General features: G+C 46.7%; 1 protein-coding gene across 1 annotated transcript in view; it reads right to left on the reverse strand.

The window, feature by feature from the left end:
- Positions 1 to 25,788, reverse strand: part of LOC122929440 (C-type lectin domain family 4 member G-like) — a 32,534-nt gene that overhangs the window by 4,258 nt on the left and 2,488 nt on the right. Inside the window, exons 3-12 of the mRNA XM_044283002.1 lie at positions 25,217 to 25,255; positions 23,871 to 23,909; positions 23,669 to 23,719; positions 22,002 to 22,118; positions 20,381 to 20,422; positions 20,222 to 20,299; positions 19,736 to 19,807; positions 19,007 to 19,060; positions 16,620 to 16,768; positions 9,777 to 9,880 (exon numbers count right to left, since the gene is read on the reverse strand). Of these exons, the coding sequence (XP_044138937.1) occupies positions 9,777 to 9,880; positions 16,620 to 16,768; positions 19,007 to 19,060; positions 19,736 to 19,807; positions 20,222 to 20,299; positions 20,381 to 20,422; positions 22,002 to 22,118; positions 23,669 to 23,719; positions 23,871 to 23,909; positions 25,217 to 25,255 (745 nt within the window). The remainder of the gene's footprint in view (positions 1 to 9,776; positions 9,881 to 16,619; positions 16,769 to 19,006; positions 19,061 to 19,735; positions 19,808 to 20,221; positions 20,300 to 20,380; positions 20,423 to 22,001; positions 22,119 to 23,668; positions 23,720 to 23,870; positions 23,910 to 25,216; positions 25,256 to 25,788) is intronic.

Raw genomic sequence — 25,788 nt, forward strand, 5'->3', positions numbered from 1 at the left:
TATAAAGACTGTAACCTTTATTCCTAACTTGTGGATTACAATTGTGCCTGGGTGGAATCAGAGACGCTGTACTGTGTTGCGCTACCCCCAGAGAGGAAAACCGCATTTGTGGACTGTGTTTTATTGGACTTTTCATCATCCTGCTTGCTGTCAGTGAATTGCGGCATCAGGACACTTAAAATGGCCGCCGACGCCATGAGGCTTTTTACTGCGCCATCAGGATGTGCAGAGGCGCGAATATTTGGCGCCGAAACCTTCCAAGAAGGAGGAGGAGACGATTGCCCTGGAGCGCCACCCACCTTGAGGAGTGACGACATGGCTGATTGCGTTGAAGAGTTACGCCTAGGAGGCGGGGCTCCGATGGAGATAGACTGGCCCAGTGCGTGGGAGGAGTCAGAGTCGATGCAGCAACCAGGAAGAGAAGAGATGGCGTGCGCTGCAGAGAGCGAGGATGAGACCACGTGCGAGTGGGGCGCCACTCCACCGGACTTTCCGGAGTTGGGGCCGTGGGATCCTCTAGCCTGGACGGTCAATCCCGGAGCCCAGGCCATGGATCTGAGCATCACCCGACCCGAGTCCCCACCGATCCGCCGCCGGCATGCAGAATGGCCGGCTATCATGGAGGAGCTGAGAGCCGCGGTGGCAGAAAAGAATACTAGCCGGAAGAAGCGCTTTGAGGAGATGGCTAAGTCGATACAGGGAGACTCCTTCCCGGGTAAGCCCCAGCTCGAAAGGCGCCGAGGGATAGTGGTGTCCTTCGACAAGGACAAAGGCTATGGATTTATCCAGGAGCTGGGGACTGGCCGGGACTTCTATGTCAATCGGCGGTCGGTAAAGCGGCACTACCTCCCAGAACATCTCCACAATCTAACCATAGGGGAAATCGTGGAATACACTCCCGCCGAAAGCTTAAGGGGCCCCTACGCCACCGCAGTGACTCGCCCGAAGGCGCCGGCTGAAAACTGGGACTCTGAAAAAGACAGGGCCGAACCGGCTGAGATAGCTAGCGCGCGTGTGGACAAGGGCCGGACCACCCATCTTCAAAACCAGGTCTACCTCAGTCCAGATGTCTTCTGGGAGCCGATCGTGCTGCAGGGCCTGGAGGAGCGGTACCCCCCTCCGGCTGCAGTGAAACGAGAGGAAGAGCAGGAGCGGCAGGACAGCTATCGGAGAGCCGAGGAAAGTGCCGAGGCCCGGCGCCAAGCAACAGCTGCCATTGTTCCCCCAGCGGCCGGACCCCCTGGACCTCCGGTAGATCCGACCACCTGTACCAAAGCAGAACTGGAGGCCCTACGAAAGAGGGTGTACTGGGTGGCGGACCTCGGCTGCGCAGGAGGCGAGCGGTGGTTTCCATTTCCAAGGACGGAGGCCGAGATGGAGGCCGTGAAAGACAAACCTCCCCCTCTAAAAATTGTCAGGGGAGACGGGTTTCAAATGTGGCCGTCCTTGCCGGAACAACTGCTGCAGGTTCCCTATGTCGACTCGTCATCTGAGGAGGAACATGATACTCGGCTGTGAGTACTTTTGTCCTCTTGTTTCTCTCTTTAATGGCCGTTTGTCCCTCTAGTTGGCAGAGCTGGTGAAGCTCGCTGCCAGTTACCCACGGCCGGTGGCATCCTAGTTGAATGATGTGCCACTGTGTATCAATGCTTCCAGCTGCCTTTGTTTTGTTTGGGACATCTGGTTTGCTGCTGAATTCCCGGTTGTACCTTGAAGTTTTTGCACAAATTTTACCCCTTTTACCCCCATTTCAGGTTGAAAAGACATTTTTATGTCAGCACTATTTTAAAGGGTAAGCAGGACTTGCCAGGATAACAAGGCCCTGGTATTGTCAGAGTCCTGTATTGTCATTTTATATATGTGCTGCTGACAGTATTTAATAACCGGTTTTTCTATTCAAGTATATGTGCCCAGAGATGGACTTCCTATGTGCAAGCCTCTGAGAGGTTAATTTATTATGGACTTATTTATTGTCATGGACTATCCTGGTTCTTCCAACATCCGCTGTGCCAGGTCAGCGCCCCCGTTCCACTCACTATCCTGTGAAAAAGAGAACGACGCCCCTTGTCACCAGACTTCACCATTTCCAATTGGGTCTGATAAGAGTGTAATTGACATATATGTATGCATGCATGTGTCTTTCTCTATTTCAGGTCATGATTCCAGTTGGGCGGGCCCTGATGGAGTACGAGGCCGTACTCAGCTTAAAGCAGCAGGGTATGTAGTGTACGGGAGAGTAATACCCCGTCACTACAGAAGGGTCACTTGGGTATTGTCGTTCCCCCTGTATTTAAGGGGAGGTTGGTATAGAACATCTTATAATGTCATGCTATGTATTTTCCTGTTACTGTGAAACGTGCTTATGCAGGCCGGCTAGGGTGTCATTCCAGCTCTGAGTCACTAGAGGGAGCTAGGGAACCCTAGGTTATATAAGGCCCAGTCAGGAAGTAGCAGTAGAGTGTTCAGACAGTGGGAGCAGAGGTCAGAAATGATCCTGTGTCTGAGAGAAGACCGGGCTATGGGCCTGTGAGAGCATAGCAGGCCTGAAGCCTGTCGACTAGGAGAGGGTAGTAAAGGCCCTGTAACCGGGTTCCGGATCCAAGGAAAAGGTTCCCCTCCTGAGTCACCATCCGTTTAGCTGAAGCAGCATAAGCAAGCCACAAGTCAAGACACAGATTACCACAGAGGAGGCCGTTCAGATAAAGTGAGAGGTACTCAAGATAACAGAGGAGGTACTAGATAAGGACAGCTTCAAGGGTACGCCAGATAAAGGGCATTAGACCTTGGAGAGAAAGTCACATGTAGCAGGACCAGTCAGGAATAGTGAGCAATCCGCCTGTACTGCATCTCCTGTAATCAACACTCTGTATAATTCATCGCTAAGACCGGTCTTCCTGTAATGTCAAGAACCATCTGTATTCTTCTAAAATCAACCGTCTTTTATGGAACTGTGCACTACCAGTGTCCGTGTATTATCTTGACTGATATTCAGTAAAAGTTCCAGTTTTTGTTGGCTATCCTGTGCTTGCTTCATTCTTCCACCATACTTTACACGGCGTGTCACCGTTTAATTGACACTGGCGTCACGAACTGTTCAATACCTGCCTGTTCCAGTATTTGCCCCAATTGAAGACGACAGTGGATCCCAGGTTAGTGGTCAATCTGCACTACAAAGCCCAGCACACACTACTGACCCCCTGGGACACTGCAATAGCACCGGCCTGTGGTGGTTTTGCATCCTTTCTCAATGCATATTGGGATCGAGCGTCATTGCACTTAAATCCCTCCCTGCCATTAACCCTTAAACACACAGTTACAATATGAATCATCATAGACACATAAATGCATAAAGCAAACATATATATATATATAAAAATAATAATAATTGAACATAAATAGAGGCATGATGGAGATCCTCGGTCCTTGTCATTTTCTGGTATACAGAGGATCTCTGTTTCGGCGGGTGGCATGGATCGATTTAAGCGCCTTTTGTGCTGTGAGGCAGAATGGATTATTAGGACTTCTCTTCTTTTTTTTATAAATGTTTGCATTATTTATGGGTCTATGATGATTAATATTGTAATTGTGTGTTTAAAGGTTAATGACGGCAGAATAGTAGTGGGGGAGGATTTAAGCTCAATGACAATCGATTCCATTAGGCTTTGAGAAGAGGACGCAAAAACGGTCTAATCACTAGAGATGTCGCGAACGTAAAAATTTCCGTTCGCAAACAGCGAACGCGAATTTTCGCAAATGTTGGCAAATCGGGCGAACCGCCATTGACTTCAATGGGCAGGCGAATTTTAAAACCCACAGGGACTCTTTATGGCCACAATAGTGATGGAAAAGTTGTTTCAAGAGGACTAACACCTGGACTGTGGCATGCCAGAGGGGGATCCATGGCAATACTCCCATGGAAAATTACATAGTTGACGCAGAGTTGGATTTTAATCCATAAAGGGCATAAATCACCTAACAATCCTAATTTTTTTTTAACAACTTGGTTTAAAACATCCAGTGTGTGTATACGATCAGGTATGATGTTGTATCGATCAGGTAGTGTAAGGGTTACGCCCACTTCACAGACATTGACAGACCAAACTCCCCTTTTAATGCACCGCAAACAACCGCAAACAGTCCATTTGCCCAACAGCAAACTCCCCATTTGCACAAGGTTGGATACCAAGCTAGCCATGTCCCGTTGATGTCATTGAAGGTTTCTTTCTCCACCCAGCCACGTACAACACCAAGGGTCCCCGAAAGGTGAATTGAATAGATTTTTCGAACGGGGAGATGGTTAAAAAAACGCTGGCTCCCTCCCCTTTGTTTGAATCCACGCCATGGTCACTGCGTCTGCGCCGTGCAATTTACTGTCACACCCGATATGAGTGGTATTTTCTGTAGTACTATTCTCATCAGTTTAATCCCTGTTACGTCCCATATCAGGGATTGCCTTTTGTGAAAAAAAAATTAGGCCGGGTACCTTCGACTGCCTTCACATTGACAGACCAAACTCTGATACACCAAACTGAATTGATTTTAGGAACCGGGAGATGGAAAAAGCAGCTTGGTCGGTCCTCTTACTCCCAAGTTGGGGCACTGCGCGTGCACGGAGCAATGTGCTGTGACACCCTATATGAGTGGTGTCTTAACTAGTACTATTCCTATCAGTTTAATCCCTGTTACGTCCCCTATCCAGGGACGTGTGTCGAATTGATTAATCATTATCGAATAAACGACATCCTGAAATAATTTTGTTCTGAGCTCTGTACTTGCTTTGTATTAAAATTGAAGGGGATTTTTTAAATTGTCTGCATTATTTCTAATAAACTATTAAGAGACTTTATTATGATTTTTTTATTTTATGTATTGAAAACCCATACAACTTAAAAAAAAAAAAAAGAAAAATAATGTTTTTTCTTAAAAAAAATTATCCAGCCGATCGCTTTTAGTCTGATCATAATGAAGCAACGGCCTTATCTGGGGTGTGGCAACATTGCCAACACACTCATAGAGGTGATGATCGCTTCATTGTGATACACAAGCCCCTTCACCACAACAAGGTACCGATCACGAAGGGGAATTGACACTTGTATGTGCCTTTTATTTTTTTTATTTTTTTATTTTTTTTGCAGCCACAGTGCAGCACTAGAGGCCAGAAAAATTTGGCATGTACACATGCCTGAAAAATTAGGTATTGTTGCAGCCGCTGCTGTAGCAGCGGCCGGAAAAATTGATGTTTTCCAGGCAGAAAGGTGACTAAAACATTGCGGCTTGAACCCTAGTTGGTGGCGGAGAATTCACGAAAGTCATCCGGTATGCAGACAATAAATACAGCAGCGTGGGGACCATTTGAGGCCAAGGCATGTCAGGCCTTTTGTTAGTCAAACGTATCCCCCACTGTCAGTCCCTTCGGGATCCATGCCTCATTCATCTTAATGAAGGTGAGGTAATCAACACTTTTTTGACCGAGGCGACTTCTTTTGTCAGTGACAATGCCTCCTGCTGCACTGAAGGTCCTTTCTGACAGGACACTTGAAGCGGGGCAGGCCAGAAGTTCTATCGCAAACTGGGATAGCTCAGGCCACAGGTCAAGCCTGCACACCCAGTAGTCAAGGGGTTCATCTCTCCTCAAAGTGTCGATATCTGCAGTTAAGGTGAGGTAGTCTGCTACCTGTCGGTCGAATCGTTCTCTAAGGCTGGATCCCGAAGGGCTGTGGCGATGTGTAGGACTGAAAAAGCTCTGCATGTCCTCCATCAACACCACATCTGAAAAGTGTCCTGTCCTTGCCGCCGTGGTCGTGGTAGGAGGAGGATTACTTTCCCCTCTTCCCCTGTTAGATTCCCGTTGTGCTGTGACATCCCCCTTATAAGCTGTGTAAAGCATATTTTTTTGTTTGGTTTTGAACTGCTGCATCCTTTCTGACTTCCTGTAATTTGGTAACATTTCCGCCACTTTCTGCTTATACCGGGGGTCTAGTAGCGTGGCCACACAGTACAGGTCGTTCTCCTTCATCCTTTTTATACGAGGGTCCCTCAACAGACATGACAGCATGAAAGACCCCATTTGCACAAGGTTGGATGCCGAGCTACTCATTTCCTGTTCCTCCTCCTCAATGATGTCATTGACGGTCTGTTCTTCCCCCCAGCCATGTACAATACCACGGGTCCCAGATAGGTGACAACAACGAGCACCCTGGGATGCCTGCTGTGGTTGGTCTTCCTCCTCCTCAAAGCCACATTCCTCCTCTGACTCCTCTTCCTCATACTCCTCTTGCAGCATTGCCGCAGGTCCGGCAAGCGATGATGACAAGGCTGTTTCTGGTGGTGATGGTGACCACAACTCTTCCTCTTCATGCTCATCTACAGCCTGATCCAGCACTCTTCGCAGGGCACGCTCCAGGAAGAAAACAAATGGGATGAGGTCGCTGATGGTGCCTTCGGTGCGACTGACTAGGTTTGTCACCTCCTCAAAAGGATGCATGAGCCTACAGGAATTGCGCATGAGCGTCCAGTAACGTGGCAAAAAAATTCCTAGCTCCGCAGAGGCTGTCCTAGCACCCCGGTCATACAAATACTCGTTGACGGCTTTTTCTTGTTGGAGCAGGCGGTCGAACATTAGGAGTGTTGAATTCCAACGTGTCGGGCTGTCGCAAATCAAGCGCCTCACTGGCATGTTGTTTCGGCGCTGAATGTCTGAAAAGTGCGCCATGGCCGTGTAGGAACGCCTGAAATGGCCACACACCTTCCTGGCCTGCTTGAGGACGTCCTGTAAGCCTGGGTACTTAGACACAAAGCGTTGTACGATGAGATTCAACACATGTGCCATGCACGACAATGCCGCCAACAAATTGCTTCCATTGTCACACACCACTTTGCCGATCTCCAGTTGGTGCGGGGTCAGCCACTGATCCACCTGTGCGTTCAGGGCGGACAGGAGTGCTGGTCCGGTGTGGCTCTCTGCTTTCAGGCAAGTCAACCCCAAGACAGCGTGACACTGTCGTATCCGGGATGTGGAATAGCCCCTGGGGAACTGGGGGGATTCAGTTGATGTGCAGCCAGACGCCGCAGCAGAAGAGGACTCAGCCGAGGAGGTTATGGAAGAGGGTGGAGTAGGAGGAGTAGAGGAGGTGGCAGTAGGCCTGCCTGCAAGTCGTGGCGGTGTCACCAACTCCGCTGCAGAGCCACCAACTCCGCATTCCATACTTGGCAGCCGTCAGCAGGTTGACCCAATGCGCAGTGTAGGTGATATACCTGCCCTGACCGTGCTTTGCAGACCAGGTATCAGTGGTCAGATGTACCCTTGCCCCAACACTGTATGCCAGAGATGCCATGACTTCCTTTTCAATCACTGAGTAGAGGTTTGGGATTGCCTTATTTGAAAAGAAATTTCGTCCGTGTACCTTTCACTGTGGTGTCCCAATAGCGACAAATTTTTTGAAGGCCTCAGACTCCACCAGCTGGTATGGTAAAAGCTGGCGGGCTAAGAGTTCTGTCAAGCCAGCTGTCAGACGCCAGGCAAGGGGGTGAGTCTGTGACATTGGCTTCTTACGCTCAAACATTTCCTTTACAGACACCTGACTGTGGGCAGATGAGATGGAACTGCTGAAGGTGAGAGGCGGAGTGGTGGGTGGTTGAGAGGGAGCAAGGAGGACAGCAGTGGTTGACGTGGCTGAAGATGCTGGACCAGGAGGAGGATGGTGGCTTTGAGCTTGTGTGCTGCTTCTACTTGTCATCATGTGTTGATCCCATAGGCGTTTGTGATGTGCGATCATGTGCCTTCGCAAAGCAGTTGTACCTAGGTGGGTGTTGGATTTCCCACGACTCAGTTTCTTTTGGCACAGGTTGCAAATGGCATCGCTGTTGTCAGAGGCAGACACACAAAAAAAATGCCACACTGCTGAGCTTTGCAATGACGGCATTCTGGTGGTGGCAACAGCATGCGTTGATTGGCGTGCTGTCTGGCTGACCCCGGGTGCCGATACATGCTGTCTGACTGTGCCACTAGCTCCTTGCGACGACCTCCCCCTGCTTCCAACTCGTCTCCTCCTTCTCTCTGTCTCCCCTTCTGAACTTTCCCCCTCTTCTTCTTCTCTTCGAGCAGGCACCCACGTGGCATCCACGGACACATCGTCATCATCAACCACTTCACTTGTATCTGACACCTTAGCAAAGGAAGCAGCAGCGGGTACAACATCATCATCATCACACTGTATGTCCATGTGTGTAATGCTGCCTGACTGAGACATATCCCTGTTATCTACATCCCCTGCCAATAATGGTTGCGCATCACTAATTTCATCCAACTGATGTGTAAATAACTCCTCTGAGGGATCAAGTGAAGCGGCTGTGGTGGTAGTGGTGGTGGTGGCGGCGGGCAGAAGAGTGGTGACCAAAGCTGAGCTGGAGGAGGAGGGTGCGTCAAGGTTCTTAGCGGAAGCTGTTGAAGATTGGGTGTCCTGTGTAAGCCAGTCAACTATTTTCTCAGAATTTTTGGGCATTATTCCAGGGCCAGTGGAAATCACAGCACCACGACCACGACATTTTTTTTTAGATAAGTGGTGCCACCCTATATAAGTTGTGGGCAGTGGGCACAGTACAGTCTGTGTGGGTCTGACACACACAGGCTTGCAATTTGCAGATGTGATTATATCACAGAAAAATTTTTAATATAATTTTTTTTATCTGCAAGGTATTTGAGTGAATGACACCCTGTAACGGTATCAGTGGAGGCCTAGCCACTAGCCAGTGGCCACAATACAGTCTGTGTGGGCCTGACACACACGGGCTTGCAATTTGCAAATGTGATTATATCACAGAAAAAAATTTAATATAATTTTTTTATCTGCAAGGTATTTGAGTGAATGACACCCTGTAACGGTATGAGTGGAGGCCTAGCCACTAGCCAGTGGCCACAATACAGTCTGCCAATTTGAGTTCCAATAATTAGTTCTAAAGGTTTTGGAATCAATAACATGACAACAGTGCCCAAATTTATGCACCTGCCTAATTTTGTTTAAACAATTATAGCACACTTTCTGTAAATCCAATAAACTTCATTTCATTTCTCAAATATCACTGTGTGTGTCTCCTATATGATATATTTAACTGACATTTTTTATCGTAACAACCAACGATTTATACAGGAAAATCATGACGATTAACAAGGTTGCCCAAACTTTTGCATCCCACTGTATATATATATATAATAAAAAAAAGCACACTGATGTACCAGTCCTGAAAAGGCTTTTTGGGGTGCTGTCAGGACGCTGTCCTTACAGCAGATGAGTCTGTGGACACAGAACAATGCCCTAGCTAACGCTTTCCCTATTGAATCAGTAGCAGCAGCACTGTCCCTCCTCTCACTGTGAATGCAGCTTCCGAATGAATCTAAAATGGATGCTGTCCTGGAGGTGGGAGGGTCTGGGAGGAAGGGTCTGCTGCTGATTGGCTGGAATGTGTCTGCTGACTGAGGTACAGGGTCAAAGTTTACTCAATGATGATGTATAGGGGCGGACTGAACATCGCATATGTTCACCCGCAGCGGCGAACGCGAACAAGCTATGTTCGGCGGGAACTATTCAGGACATCACTACTAATCACTTGTAATGGTGACAAAACCCGAGAACGTCTGCTGAAATATCAGCTATACTTGATTGCCTTTCTATGGGATTATGCCAGTCCTGAATTTAGTAGTAGTGCAGTGGTGCAGATGGTATGAACTGCACACTAGGAGTTTTATGTATGTCTATGAGTTATGTGCCTTTATCACTCACGTGTACACTGGGATCATTCCGTCCACCCAACGCCAAGTATATCCATTTTCCCTACGGAGGCCGATCCAGAATCTCTTACTTCCAATGAATGGACGAATCACATCCTGGAGGAAGACGGACAGTTCTTAAAAACCGGAAAATCCTTCTTATATTGTCTATTGATCATTCTCACACATCAGCTCCTTGGACTGGGAATAATAATTACTAGTTGTCAAAGTCTCATAGATACATTCACACAAGGTTTTGAACGTGGTGTCAGAACATTACAACGGGGCTATGCAAACCATCATGGCGGTGAGCACCTGCAGAGGCTTCTTTAGAAAGCTCAAGCTCCATTGAATACTTAGAATGGATCACGTCCTCCCCTCCTAAGCAACCGTAGTACAGTGCACAATATGGCTCCAGTTTCCACACCATATAATGGGCCAAAATACACCCACTTTTTAATGTGAATGATGTAAATTATTAGCGTTACCCATAAAAAATATGTGTGCCATTAAAAAGGTTTTCTGAGATTTTACTACTGATGACCTATCATCAGTATCTGATCTGTTTGAGAAGGCACTGGTGCTCCTGTGAGCACCGCGGCCTTCTCCGTGCTGACCAAGCACAGCGCCGTACATTGTATAGTGGCCATGCTTGGTATCGCACTCAGCCCCATTCACTTCAGTGTTGCTGAGCTGCTCCTAGGCCATGTGAATGATGAACATGTCATCACTGGCCTAGGAAAAGCTGTGAGAATGCCGCTGTGCTCACAGGAGTGCCGATGCCTTCGTAAACAGCTGATCAGCGGGGGTCCCAGGTGTCGGACCCCCACCGATCAGATACTGATGACTACAGATGAGCGAATTTCTAAAAAATTAGATAGTTCGCCAAATTTTTTGAAATAATGTGGTTCGATCTGAATTTATTTGCGGTGAATCGCGTTAAAAAAACAGCTATTTCCTGGCTGCAAAGAGCCTTTCTAGTGGTGTAGAACACTGTGCTTTGCAGTAACAAGCATAGAGAGTCTGCTGTGATAGTGAAACAATACAGTGAGTCCGTATGACATGCAGATGACAGGCGTCACTCTTAGAATTACTGCACACTTCACTTATTTAGGCAGTTACAGAGCCAAAACTGACCAAACAACTTAAGTGTGAACTTAGCCTAACAGGTCAATGTTAGCGCCAAGAAGAAGCGCACATCTTTTACACCGTCATCAGCTGATTTCACATAGATGTCTACAGCCCCTGTAGAACCCCCACCCAACAGAGTAGAGAGGGTGTCAGCAGTAAGTTTGTGTTGACAACACTGATTATTTTGCCCTTCCTCTCATCCGTCAGAAGAATAACACCCAAAAAACGGATCCTGTCTGTGGAGCATCCGCCTTCACTCGGTCAGCATTTGGTCAGTAATCCATCAGTATTGCTATAGCCAAAAAAACAGGAGTGGATCCAAAACAGAGATTACACGTGAATGGAATATTTGCATGTCTTCTGTGTTTTGTACCCACTCCTGCTTTTGGCTACCAAATCATAAGCCAATTCTGATGCAAAATAGGGACCATGTCATACAGCTGTTACATAGACAGGATCCGTTGTGAGTCTCATTTTTCCTTCCTTCTGACCGATCAGAAGAAGGGTCAAATAAATGAACAGGGAACAGCATGAGAAGTCCATAGAGTGGCCCTATGACATAGTGGTGAGGTGTAAGCAGCATGAGAAGACCACAGAGTGGCCCAATGATAGAGTCTGGAGGTGGCAGCAGCATCAGGAGGAGGCCACAGACTGGCTCAATGACAGTGTGGAGGTGGCAGCGGCAGCATCAGGAGGAGGCCACAGAGTGGCACAATGACAGTGTGGAGGTGGCGCTACATCAGGAGGCCACAGTGTGGCACAATAACAGTGTGGAGGTGGCAGCAGCAGCAGCATCAGGAGAATGCCATAGGGTGGCATAATAACAGTGTGGAGGTGGCAGCAGCATCAGGAGACCACAGAGTGGCAAGGTGACATAGTGTAGAGGTGGCAGCAGCATCAGGAGACTTCAGAGTGACCAGGTGACAGAGTGGGGAGGTGGGTGGCAATACCAGTACGAACTGAAGATGGTGGGTGAAGGAAGGAGCACTAGGCATCAGATGTGTGGCATCAGGCTGGTGGCAGCATCAGAATAGTAGTTGAGGCAGGTAGCCAGAAGAAACCGGTCTCCTTTGTCAAAGTGTTGGTGTGGCACTATGGATGATCTAGTCTGATGCATCAGGCATTGTTGGGTGGAAATCCTTTCCATATTTTGAAAGAGTAGGAGAGGGAAAAAAAAAAAAAGATTGTATGCTCTTGATAAAGGGACTCTTATCCCGAAACGCGTCAAGCTTTTTATTGAAAATAAAGACTTCTACTTCATCCAGGAGCCCTCGGTGTCATCCTTTGGGGACCAGAGAAGCTACACTTACTACCTACAGGCGACCTCGGTGGGGAAAGTGCAAGTATTGGTGTATTGAGTTTATCCTTTACTTCCCTCCCTGGTAAAGTAAGTCCTTTACCATTGCTTTTTTATCAATCAATAGCCACGAATTGGACCCACGTGTGGTACTAAGATTGATGTGTATGCATTTCCAAACAAATTTTATTATTATTATTGTTTTTAATTAATGTCTCTTATGAACACATTATATGATTCACTACAATATACCAAACTCTCACTTCATGAGACTTAAAATATACTTCCAACCCTGTTAACGCTATCGCTTTGTGGCACCCCCTTGTTGCGTCCAGGTTCCCTCCTGGATTAGCACCAGCAACCGTATCTTTTTTTTATTTTATTTTATTATTCTCCTACTTTTTTGAATTTACAGTACACAGTTGTGTACTGAACTTTTACGGTCTGGGGAGTTGCCTCACGTTTCTGTTTCTCTTCCTTCATCACGACTCAACACCTCCATCTCTGGGTGATCCCTTGGCGCCTCTCATCCCATTCCTCTTTTTTCCCCTTCCCCCATTTCACTTCCCCGTTCTCCAACTCAACTCCTTTTTTCGGTTTTATTTTGCATCTCCACATTTTGGACAGACGAGTTCTTTTTGGAGTAACTATGGCCCCCGCTGCACTAAACACCCGCTTTGATGCCACACTACTGGCCAGGCAGGACAGCTTTTCCAGGGAAAACGCTGCCAGTTGCAGCCACAAATCCAGTTTGGCTGCCCAGTAGTCCAGCGGATCTTCAATGTGGGGTGGCAGGGTGCTGTCCAAGTATGCCACCACCTGCTGGTTCAGGTCCTGCTCCAGGTCTAGCGGCTGCTGCTGCTGGGGAGTAGTTTCTTCACTAGGCGGGTGAAGAAAGCTGCTCATTAGCTACTCTAGACTCAAGTTTCTGCTGATGGAGCTGTAACTGCAGCCATGGCAGAGGAACGTGAGGGCAGAGGGCCCCCCCAGTCAGACCTGCGAGAGGATGGACGATGGCGCACATAGGTAGCGGCCAACTGACTACATAGGATGTCTCTATAGTAGTTCCGTTTGTCCTCCCTCTCAGCAGATGTAAAAAAGGCCTCCATTTTGAACCGGTAGCGAGGGTACAACAAGGTGGAGAGCCAGAAGTCATCCCTCTGCCAAATGGTGACAATTCTGCTGTCTCTACGCAAGCAAGTGAGTATGCATCAGGTCATTTATGTAAGTGGCTCAGAGGGACTCCCTGCCTCCATCTCCACTGCATACTGCCACGATGTGTCCAGGTCCTCTGCCTCGTCTTCCTCATCGCCCTGTAGCTCCTCTGGCTGCTCCTGCTCCTCCTCTCCTGTCACCTGTGTAGAAAAACCACCCATTTCGCTACACATTGCTTGTGCTCCAATGTCCTCCTCCTCCTCCAATTCAGCCCCCACAGGACTCATGTGGCCGTGAGATCTAGGCACCACATCTCCAGTCCCCTGACCAGCCAGATTTACCAGCATCTGTTCCAGGACATGAAGCAGTGTAATGACGTTGTTCATCCCGTAGTCCTAGCGACTGACAAATAATGTGGCCTCCTCAAAGGTGCTGAGCAAACGGCAGGTGTCACGCATGAGCTGCCACTGGCTGACATCGAAGTTACACAGGGGAGTACTCCTGTCTACTTGGATCATCAAGTAATCGTTTATGGCCTTTCTCTGTTCGTATAGTCAGTCCAACATATGGAGGGTGGAATTCCAACGGGATAGAAACGTTGCATATCAGCCTATGTTGGGGGATGCCGTTCTGCCGCTGCAGCTCAAGGAGGATGTGCTTTGCGATGTACGAGTGGCTGAAGTGCATGCAGATGGGTGGAAGACTTCAGGAACCCCTTGACAACCAGATTGAACACGTGTGCCATGCAGGGCGCATGGCTCAGCCCTCCTTGACACAGCGCTGACATCTTGTTCTGAGGCGGAGGACACGGTGGAGGATGAGGATGAGGAGGCAGAGGTGGACATTGTCGCAGGACCAATGGCGTGAGAACGTGGAGGCGGAAGCGGTGTCACCTGGCCAAGTTGCTGGTGTGGCTGTGCAGGAACCACATTCGCCCAGTGGGTCATATAGGACATATATTGTCCCTGACCGTAGTTACAGCTCCACACGTCGGCGCTGTCGTGCACTTTGGCAGACACCGACAGGCTCAATGACTGGCCCACCACTTGGAAAGAGAGGGACTGCATCTCCAGCAACTTGGCCAGGAGCACGTTCAGCTTCTGCGCCATTGGATGAGTGCATGCATACTGTTGTCTCTTGGCAATCGCTTCGGTGATCAATTGCTGACGGAATGACTGATGAGGAGAAGGAGCAGGAGCATCAGGACCAGCAGATGATGGGAAGGACAGACAGTTCCCTTCGGCTGAGGTGGTGGAGCCTTGACTGCCTGAAATCAGGTGCGTGACACTGGGTGATGCAGCGGTTGCTACGGCAGGCTGGACCACCATGATCATAGCAGGCTGGATGCTGGAGGCAGGAGGCTGGGCAGGCGGACGGGCACTGGCAGCATAACTTCCTACGTCACGTGCCTGCTCCGGCCACTTTATGAATGAAGCAGGCGGCACAGGCACGCAACGTAGGAAGTTACGCTGCCAGTGCCCGCCCGCCCGCCCAGCCTCCTGCCTCCAGCCTGCTATGATCGTAAGTACAGGCTGCTCAGTGCTGGATCGAAAATATGTATAGTTAACCATTGCCTGCCTGCAGTTACAGATACCATTAGTACAGTGAGCGGGGCCCGATGCAATGGAATACAATGACTGCACTGGGCCCCCGCTGCCATTTAAAAACTAGTGTAGATGCCAGCCCCCAGCCTCTGTATTGGGGGGTCATTCACAGTGCTTGACACTGTTATGGGGGGATCTGTGGATGTCAAATAGCATAAGATGCTATTTATCTGTCATCCACAGATCCCCCCATAGCAGTGTCATGCCATCCACAGATGCCCCCATAACAGTGCCACCCACAGACGCCCCCATAACAGTGTCAGCCACAGACCCCCATAACAGTGTCAGCCACAGACCCCCATAACAGTGTCAGCCACAGACCCCATAACAGTGTCAGCCACAGACCCCATAACAGGGTCAGCCACAGACCCCCATAACAGTGTCAGCCACAGACCGCCATAACAGTGCCAGCCACAGACGCCCCCATAACAGTGTCAGCCACAGACGCCCCCATAACAGTGTCAGCCACAGACCCCATAACAGTGTCAGCCACAGACCCCCATAACAGTGCCATCTACAGACGCCCCCATAACAGTGTCAGCCACAGAAGCCCCCATAACAGTGTCAAGCACAGACCCCCATAACAGTGTCAGCCACAGACCCCCCATAACAGTGTCAGCCACAGACCCCCATAACAGTGCCATCCACAGACCCCCATAATAGTGTCATTCACAGGCTACCATTAGTTCAAAGCCCACCAAAAGCACACCTTTTGGTTCAAAATGTATTTTTTCTTATTTTCCTCCTCAAAAACCTAGGTGCGTCTTATGGGAGCTGGCCTTCTTATCGGGCGAAAAATACGGTAATACATACTTTTTTGCCACTAATTCACTCCAAAAAGGGCTTCAATTTTCTCACTTCACCACACAACGGCTAATAAGCCCTTTTTTCCCACTAATACAAGCCAAAAAATGCTTTAGAAAATATAACTGCACACAAGGGCAAATAAGACGTAGAAATATTTCCTTGTAATATACCCTGTTAATGGCTGTATCAAACAGCACTTGCACCCCAATAACAAGAGCGGTTTGCTGGAATTACAGAGCTGTATAATGGCAATTTGGATCTTCAGTCAGTGCAGCAAGGTGTAGTAGGATTGTTTCTATTACCCAGGCTGTAACTTCCCCTACTGAACTCTGTTCTTCAATACTGTGGAATGATTCCTCCCTATCCTTTTCCCTGAACTTCTATACAGCAAAAAAAAAGTTTTAAAGTCTTTTCTACCACTGTCCCGAGCGTCTGCTGACATCTCTCCCTGCACTAAGTACACTGGAAAATGGCTCCAGATGGCTTGGATGAGTCCAAGATGGCTGAGGCTATTTATAGGGCTGTGACATCACAGGGCTGGCTGGCTGCTGATTGGCTGCATGCATGGCATTGTGGGTGATATCTCGTTCCCAGAGTTCCTTGCTCCATGTCCTAACACGTGCAGCAGCCATTTTAGGAAAAAATACGGTTCGTTACCACGAAGTGTCAGAAAATTCGGATTTGGTGCAAATCAAATTTTTCCTGAAATTCGGATTTAATTCCACTTCGTCAACTTCGATTCGCTCATCTCTACTAATGACCTATTCTGAGGATAATTGATCAGTAATGAAATCTCAGAAAACCCCTTTAATTTTGGTGATTACATGTCCTCCTTGTATCCTCCTAAGTAATCATATATTACCAGTTCCATCTTGCTATTCAGGATGAGGAGGGAGGAATCCATTTTGCTGCACTCTTTCTGTGAATTCGGCCACGTCTGATGAGATGAAGAGAAAAAATAGCAACTTGAACCGAGCAGGGTCCATCCAACCGGACAGGACGTACAGAGACCTAGTGATATAATGAGAATTTGAAGATTTAGTAAGTTTCCTTCTGTTACAAACTCTCTCAACTCTTGGCACCATGGACTTGGCCCTCTCCTGGATCGCATCATACCTCACAGACCGGACATTTAGTGTTTCCCACTCTCACACCACCTCCTCATCTCATCCCCTCTCTGTTGGTGTCCCTCAAGGCTCTGTCCTAGGACCCCTGCTCTTCTCTATCTACAACTTCGGCCTGGGACAGCTCATAGAGTCCCATGGCTTTCAGTATCACTTTTATTCTGACGACAGAAATCTACCTCACTGGTCCAGACATCACCACCTTACTATCCAGAATCCCACAATGCCTATCTTCCATATCCTCCTTCTTCTCTCTCACTTTCTAAAACTTAACATGGATAAATCTGAATTTATCATCTTTCCCCCATCTTGCTCAACCTATCTATCACAATCAATGGCTGCACACTCCCCCCGGGTCAACCAAGTCCACTGCCTTGGAGTGACCTTGGATTCTGCCCTCTCCTTCAGACCACACATCCAAGCTCTTTCCACCACCTGCCGCTCCAACTCAAAAATATCTCCCGCATCCAAGCATTCCTCAGCCATGAGTTTGCAAAAATGCTTGTACATGTCCTCATCATCTCCTGCCTAGACTACTGCAACATCCTCCTCGGTGGCCTTTCATCTCACACCCCTCCAATCTATCCTCACCTCTGCTGCCCTGTTAATCCATCTCTCCCCCCGTTACTTCTCTGCCAATCCCCTCACTGGCTCCCCATTGCCCATCCAATTCAGTTCAAAATACTAACAAATACATATAAGGTCGTCCACAACCTGTCCCTCCCTACATCACACAATCGCCTCCAAGATTTCTCCCGTGCATCCCCCACACTCTGGAACTCTCTACCCCAACACATCAAACTCTCAACCTACAGTGGAATCACTTCAAAAGAAACGTTAAAACCCACCTCCTCAGACAAGCCTACAACCAGTGACCCTGCTGCCTCCCTACCGCCATGACCAGCTTTACCCTCACCTATTGTGTCCTTCCTCCATGCCTCGTAGATTGTAAGCTTTCGCGGGCAGGGCCCTCTCTTCTTCTGTACCAGTTTGTAACTCGTCTTGTTCATGATTAGTGCTAAAGTCTGTATTATGTATGTGCACCCCTTATCATATGTACTGTACAGCGCCATGAAATGAATGGCGCTTTAATAATAAATAATAATAATAAAATAGGTGATGCAGTACAACATGCACATATGGAGCATTATATAGCTCATCCCCTAGGCTCCCTTTGCAGTATATTGCAGCCCTATAGATGTGAGAGCAGTGCAGTCACAGGTCTGGTCACCATCACAGATATTTGGACCCCTTAAAGGCAAAAGGTAAGGGGCCCTGAACCCGCTATTGTATCCATCAAGTATCCATATTGTACTCTGTTAGGCTATAAGGACTCTGTTAGGCTGCTATACTTGATGGCTGCATACGTAACACCCCAGAATGGTGTTACCACTCCTGCACCCTGCTACTGTCTTTATTGGGCTAACACCAATGTCATCTTATGTATTTTTTTCCACGTGTGCATTCCTAATCTGTTTGCAACTGTTGTGTTCATGTAATGGACCTAGTTCACCAGCAGGTGGCAGCAAACACGGGCAGAGCTGTACTTGGATAGAATGGAGCTAACCATTCCATTCTAACCCCCCTCTGGAGAGAAGTGGGCACCATGTTGGGAACCAGGTTTGCACATTCAATCGTGCCCTTCATTCAATAGGTATGACTCCATAGCTCCTTTGCAGTGACTGGTGGGTAGTTGGCAATCCACAAGTGAGTGTGAGTCCCTTATTTGTCCATGACAGCAGTGCACAGGGGTTGTGCCAAGTTTTAAACTTATCCTCTATCTAACTGTTGTGGGGGTCTGACTGCAGTGACCCCCACCGATCATGAAAACGGGGGTCTTGTTCGTCCCGTATAAATGGACCGGTGGAGCATATGTCCCCAATTCTCATGATTGGAGGGTGTCCCTGCAGTCAGACTTGAACTGATCAGACACATATTCGCTATCCTGTGGATAGGGGATACAGTTAAAACTTGGCACAAACCTTTTTGAGAAACATAAGCTGCTCGCTAATAATTCCTTTTTAGCTAAGGACAGAGAGGTGCAAGAATGTGAAGCAAGAGGTTTGGGGGTTAGTTAGGGGTAGTGTGGGGTGAATGAGAAAAGTCATTGTCTTTGCAGACTTACCCAAGAATTTTTTAATGGATTGTACATCTGACTTTAGGACAGCTAGTTGACTCACTGAAAAATATCAATAAAATGCTTATATAGCACCAACATAGTCCACAGCTCTGTCCACACAAGAGGCAACTTTGTAAGAAGACTATGTTTTGGAGTGTTGAAAAAAAATTGAAAACTCAGAGAAAACCTCACAATCAGAGGGGGAACATACAAACAATATATAAGTGTTGTCCTTGGTTGGATTTGAAATCAGGACCTCAGCTCTGCAAAGTCACTTGTTCTATATCAGTATTATCCACTGATCCTGTGTACAACAAATTCCTCAGAATATCGCAACAAAGGGGACCTAGCTATCTGTCAAAACCTGCCTAAACGTGTGGCCCTCCAGCTGTTGCAAAACTACAATTTCGTTCATGACCGGACAGCCTAGAGCTATCACGGCATGCTGGCAGTTGTAGTTTTGCAAACTGGAGGGCCACAAGTTTGACATCTCTGGTCTAAACCATAGCAGACCTGCTAACCTTTGCACCGAGACAGGGCGGCAAATCAAGGATCACATCGTGCACATTAGGGCACCACTTGATAGTGGCCACAGCACTTTGCCAGAGGAGCCATGGCTGCGTCCATGAGGCCCTTCATGGTCAATTAATACCTAATGCACCTACTTTGCTACCATTTGGTGTGTACAATTGCATTTGTTTTAAGTGAAGATTTTTAATTAAAGGCTCTACTTACGCAAGGTCTGGTTGACGTTCATCAAGTCATTCTTGACCGTTTCTATTGCTTTCTTGGTTGAGTCCTGGGATACTGTGTAGGTAGAAGAGGTGGGTTATGCCAAGGTTATAGTCTTGGTTTAAAATTAAATATACTTTGGAATTTGTGCATATACTAGTCACCATTCTTCTTCTACTCCAACAGTTGATTGGAGATGTTGGAGTCTGTCCTAATGTACAATATTATCAATATTATCCCCAGAAACAGATGCATACAGGGCTGGAGTCTTAAGTGCAGCCCCCTGCAGTCCTGTAAGAGTGCAGCCTGAGGTAGCTGTTGACCCAATTAGCCCATCGGGATTTCTCCTGTTGTAGTGCAAGCTGTCCCTGGTTTCTACTGGAATACTTTCCCTGTCAGTATTATAGGTGGACTGTGGGAGGTACTTTATATATGACTGGAGCCAGTCAGCGGGTGCAATTGCATTTGTTGATGTGATGGAAGACTTACCCAATGTCTGGTTGACTTTCATTAAGTTGTCCTTTACAGTTTCTATTTCTTTCTTGACTGAGTCGTGGACATGGGATGCTGTATAGGAAGCAGAGATAGGTTAGACCCGAAGATTATTACTTATAGGTATAATGTGGAAATAGTTGACATGCTAGTCACCATTCTTCTTCAGCTCAGCCAGTTGAATGGAGATGTTGGAATCTGAAATGGAATTAGAATTTATCAGATCCAGCATTTGCATTACCTGACTATGGTATCTTTAGATCCCGTAGCTTGCCTTCAGTTTGATAAGTTCTGAAATACTGACTCCTAAACAGCATAGTATGTTATGTTAAAGGGGCTGGATAAGATTAAAAAAAGGCTTTTGCTATATCCACCCAAACAGCGCCACTCTCGTCTATGGGTTGCGTGTAGTATAGAGACAGAGTTTCCATTCCAAAAAAGCCCGTTATGAAAAGTAGAGTTCTTTGGGAGAAAAAATAACAATTTTTCCATGACCTTGGGCTACCGCACCTCCAGGGGATAATCCTAGTACCCAGAAACCAAAGCAGTGAAGGAGTTAGCTTGGAGCCAAATGCTAAAATGTAAATAAAGCCGGGTTTACATAACCATTATGCATGCCGTTACTGTTTTCCGTTATAACGGAAAATAATGGAATCCATAAGACGGAAATCAAAACGGAAGCCTTTAACAGTCTATGGGCAAACATAACGGATCCGGCTGGTTTCCGTTATACAGGACAGAAAAAAAAGTCCTGTCGACAGGACTTTGTCTTCCGTCCTGCATAACAGAAACCAGACGGAATGCATAACGGTGATGTGAATCCGGCCTAAGTGGAGGTCACGATATGAAGCCCAATGGGAGCTGTATAGATCCCTATTCAGTGAGGTCCCTCTAGCGGTGGCTTCAGGTAGACAGAATTGTATGCCTGTGTAAGGTGTAGCAATGGTTTTGGGGCCCGGTAACAGAAAACCTAAGCTCCATAGGTTCACTTTCCTGCCCAAGGCATCTGTCATTAGCCCTTTTCCTATCCTAAACAATATAATACTATATAATATAATCACATAATAACTCACCCTAGACCGCCCAGGATATTAGCATAAAAACCTAATACCCCAAGTGTAATATAAACCAGTATTAACCCCTTCAAACCTTAGACCACTTGAAATACTAGGCATTAATCAGTAAGTTTGGATCTTCAAGAACATCTGTCAGCAGATTTGTACCTATGACACTGGCTGACCTGTTACATGTGCGCTTGGCAGCTGAAGACATCTGTGTTGGTCCCATGTTCATATGTGCCCGCATTGCTGAGAAAAATAATGTTTTAATATATCCCTCTTGGAGCAACGGGGGCATTGCCATTACACTTAGAGGCTCTACTTCATCTGAAACTCCTGTGCCAACTCCATTTTGATTGACAGGGCCAGGTGTGATGACAGTTTACTACCTGGTCCGGTCAATCAAAATGTAGAGGGTGCGTCAGTTGCAGATAGAGTGGAGTCTCTAAGAGTAACAGCAACGCCCACGTTGTTCCTAGAGGCTCATTTGCATACATAACCCTTTTTTTCTCAGCAATGCGGAATATATGAACATGGAATCAACACAGATGCCTTCAGCTGTCAAATGCAAATGCAGCAGGTCAGCCAGTTTCATAGGTACAAATCGGCTGACAGATGTCCTTTCAGTTCATATTGTAGTTTTGTGGAATAAAGCCCTCTGGCAGACCTTTGAGTACCAGAGAAGATTTAGAAATCTTTTGTTCAAGATAAATACTCACAATAGATAAAGATGACACTGGTCAGAAGAATCAAGAAGAGAAACATGACAATCAGGTAGCAAATTAGAATTATCTTCTTCCAATTCCATGTGAGTTTCTTTTCCGAGGTTTGCTCCACTAAAAGACAACAAGTTCTCAACTACAGTAATAGACGGACTCATCACTAGGACATTGCCAAACTTTTCAAATTAACTTTTTGGGCTTACTTTTCATGAAATTTAAGATTTTTAAAACTGAAGTTTCACTGGAAAGAAAAGCAGCTCAAAATAGCCCTACACATATGTAGGGGCTCGGTTTGGGGTGACCCCAACATTATGCTAGTTCCCCCCGACACAGTGGAGGCGCCACCACTTTTGTTCTTTCTGGAGGAGACGGTAAATCAAGGCACACCCCAATGGGAAATAAGTCCAGAGAGTCAGGGTCTGCGATAAAACCAGTGTGCTTCTTTACTGGAGGAACTCAAGTGCAAAACAATACAGGCAAAGCACTGAGTTGGCTTTTCCAGTCTCTTCCCGGGCAGAAGAAGGGTTTGATGCTGAGGAAAGGCCTGAGAAGGCTGGTACTCTGGCCAAGGGTCTGTGGCTCAGTCATCTGGCTGGTTTCTTGGTAAAAGGCTAGTAACCCAGGGCCTGTGACAGAGTATCTCTGTCTCAGGATCTTCTTCTGGTCACTCATGCAGTCTGGCAGAGTCACTTCTACTTCACACTGATCCATATCTGCAGAGTCTCTCCTACTAAGCAATGGTCCCTATCTGCAGACAACTAGGGGCTCCGACTGCTCTTCTTATACAAAGTTTCTAGCTGACCTAGAACCTTCTAGTGGGAGAGGTGGAATGGAGAAGTACAGCCTAAATAGACACAGTGTTGCAATTTCATCTGTCAGATATGTATAGAATTTCAATGCAAGTCTTTTGGAATGACTAAACAGGTCTTCAGATGTAAACAAAGCTAAACCAGAGAGTCAAAAGGTCATTGTGTCTGTTTTTCCCTCCAAATCTTTGCATAGGAAGAAAGTCCTGAAATATCTCAGTATTAGCTGTCTGTGCATTTACTCTTTGCGCAGGGTAGTGCAAATACAGTGTAATAACTGCAAACATCAGAATAAATCACTGTGTAAGCTAACCATTCAAAGTGCAATAAAGTAAGGCGTTTATATCTATAGTAGCAATAGGAGCAAATGTCCACAAACATGCATATTCCAAAGTACTCTTGCTCCAGGGCTCTACAATAGTATTTATAGGAATTATTCCACAGAAAACATTTATTACCAATACACAGGATAGGTGATAATGGATGATCACTAGGGGCACCACCGATCACTAGGATATGTTCTTGAATTCCCTCTTTTACATCAATGCAGGACCACAGTCAGGAGGAATCTAAATGGGGCAGTGGTCATACTTGTGTCCTGGCTCTCCATTAAGTGCCCATGGGGCTGATGAAAACAGCCAAGCTCTGTACTTGGCTGTCTCTGTCATCCCCATGAGCATTAAATAGAGTGGCCTATGTAACCTCTGCTCTATTCAATCTCAAGGCATGCGGTGAAGTGGAAGGGCCTTCCCAGCCATCATCCATCATATATTTATCATCTTCTCACTTTTTATTGGATAACACCGTTAAATAAGGACCTTTCTATATACTACTTCATAGGTTCCTGTGGCTCCTTACCGGTCTGGTCTCTGAATGCTGCATTTACCGCTGATGATGCAAAATCAAGACCTAAAGTAAGAAGATGGCAGAATGTCTTATGAATGGTATAAGCCACAGTTTATATCCATAGGCAAGGGAAACATATACAGAAAATATATGATGTTGAATATCTTGGAGGATGCCCTTTTCTGGAGCTTGACCCACAGTGGAGTTATCGTACCTATATGCGGTGGCCGAAATAGTGGAATTGTTCTTGGCCCTGACAATGAAGAGCATAGATCATGTGATATAAATTCAGACTGGAGGAAAAAACATTTGTCAGCATGCTTCCTTATTGAAGGAACACTCCAGGCATAACTGATACATTATGTTATGACTAGTGTGGAGAGGATGGGGTCAGAGGCAGAGAAGACCTCCTCTCAGTAGTGCACCTCAGACTGGCCAGTCTTCCCGCTCTCCAGTGCATATCACTGTGAAAATGGAGGTGCACCTGGCATTACTACACTGTCACCTGGCTGATGTACAGAATATTGCAATCCCTGAATGAACAGTCCAGAAAACAGGAGAGCAACGACAAACTGAATTCATTGGCACTTAGCTTTACAGAGGCACACATTCTTGGTGGTTAATCATCTACTACACAGAGGTCTAGTAAAGGAAACTGTTTCTGCAAACATCATACTTGCCAACTTTTCATTGTTGGCATCGGGGAGGTACACGAAGGATGCTGGCAAAATATTTTTTGCCACTGACACACCCCATTTCCCTTTTTGTAATTGGCCATGCCCCTTCAGAGCACGTTCGGGAGCTGGGGTTGAGTCTAATGATGCAGCATCTTGGCGCCACATACAGTTACAGTTCATGGAGGACTGCTTTCCAGGAGAGTCCGGGAGGTCTCCCCTCTTTTCATTACTACATTAACGTTACACAGAATAAAGGCACACAAGAGGGGTTTGATGAACTGTCTGCAAGTTATTGTACAGTCATATTTGGGGGAACCACAAATGCAGGGCCTGAGAGGGCAGACCATGGCACAAGAATTCAAATTACACCAACGTCCTCTCATATATGGAAGGTTTTATAGAATATGGAGCCCTGGGCAACAAGCAACTTAACCACCGCCATTGCTCTTCTTTTAGATAATGCTCAGTGTTAAAATCATACCAACATACAATACCTGAATAGAAACTCCATACAGTATCCAAATAATACTACCATATAATGTCCATGTAAGACAGTGATATATTCCTAATACTGCCATCCAATGCCCAAATAAACCTCCATTCAATGTCCAAGTACTACCACCACCCAATACCTAAATAGTGAAGGTGTTAATGGTAAAGTCCCTGGTGGTCTAGGTGTTCCTGGGAGCCCAGTCCTGTATACTAGGCTCCCCTTGGCCTACAGAGGCCCTGTACAAATATCCAGATCGCCTCGCCTTAAAGTAACCTTGCTCCAGACCCCGTATTAGGCATAACACAGTGTATTTATTTGCCTCCAATGTTCCTTCAAGTAAATGCAAAATTAGCCAATTACTGTGTATAGCAGATAGATATGCATTCTTACCATGAGGTGTGTCAATGGAGTTTGCAGGTTTATCCAAATCTGAAAAATGCATGCGTGACAATGATCAGGGGTGAACTCATGGCAGGGGGGGGGGGGGGCCCTCTCTAAAATCAAAAAGGGACAACCCCCAGCTTCCTATCTTTTGTAGGGCATAAATGGGTTTCTCATGAAGACAGTCCCTTTTTAGACTGAAGTTGCTGTGGCGATCAGCTGTTTTCCGAAGGTCTGGGTTTTGTATGTATTCATACTCTAAAAAAAAATTTAGCGACCACTACAGGTGAAATGTAGTATTAAAGGCAACTAAAGTAATAACTGGAATGGGGCAACTACAGTACCCTGAAAGATTATCAAAATTAGGGTTATTCACTTTAGAAAAAAGACGACTGAGGGGAGATATAATTACTATGTATAAATATATCAGGGGACAGTACAGAGATCTCTCCCATCATCTATTTATCCCCAGGACTGTGACTGTGACGAGGGGACATCCTCTGCGTCTGGAGGAAAGAAGGTTTGTACACAAACATAGAAGAGGATTCTTTACGGTAAGAGCAGTGAGACTATGGAACTCT

Source organism: Bufo gargarizans, chromosome 2 (genome assembly GCF_014858855.1).
Source record: "Bufo gargarizans isolate SCDJY-AF-19 chromosome 2, ASM1485885v1, whole genome shotgun sequence".
Lineage (NCBI taxonomy): Eukaryota > Metazoa > Chordata > Amphibia > Anura > Bufonidae > Bufo > Bufo gargarizans.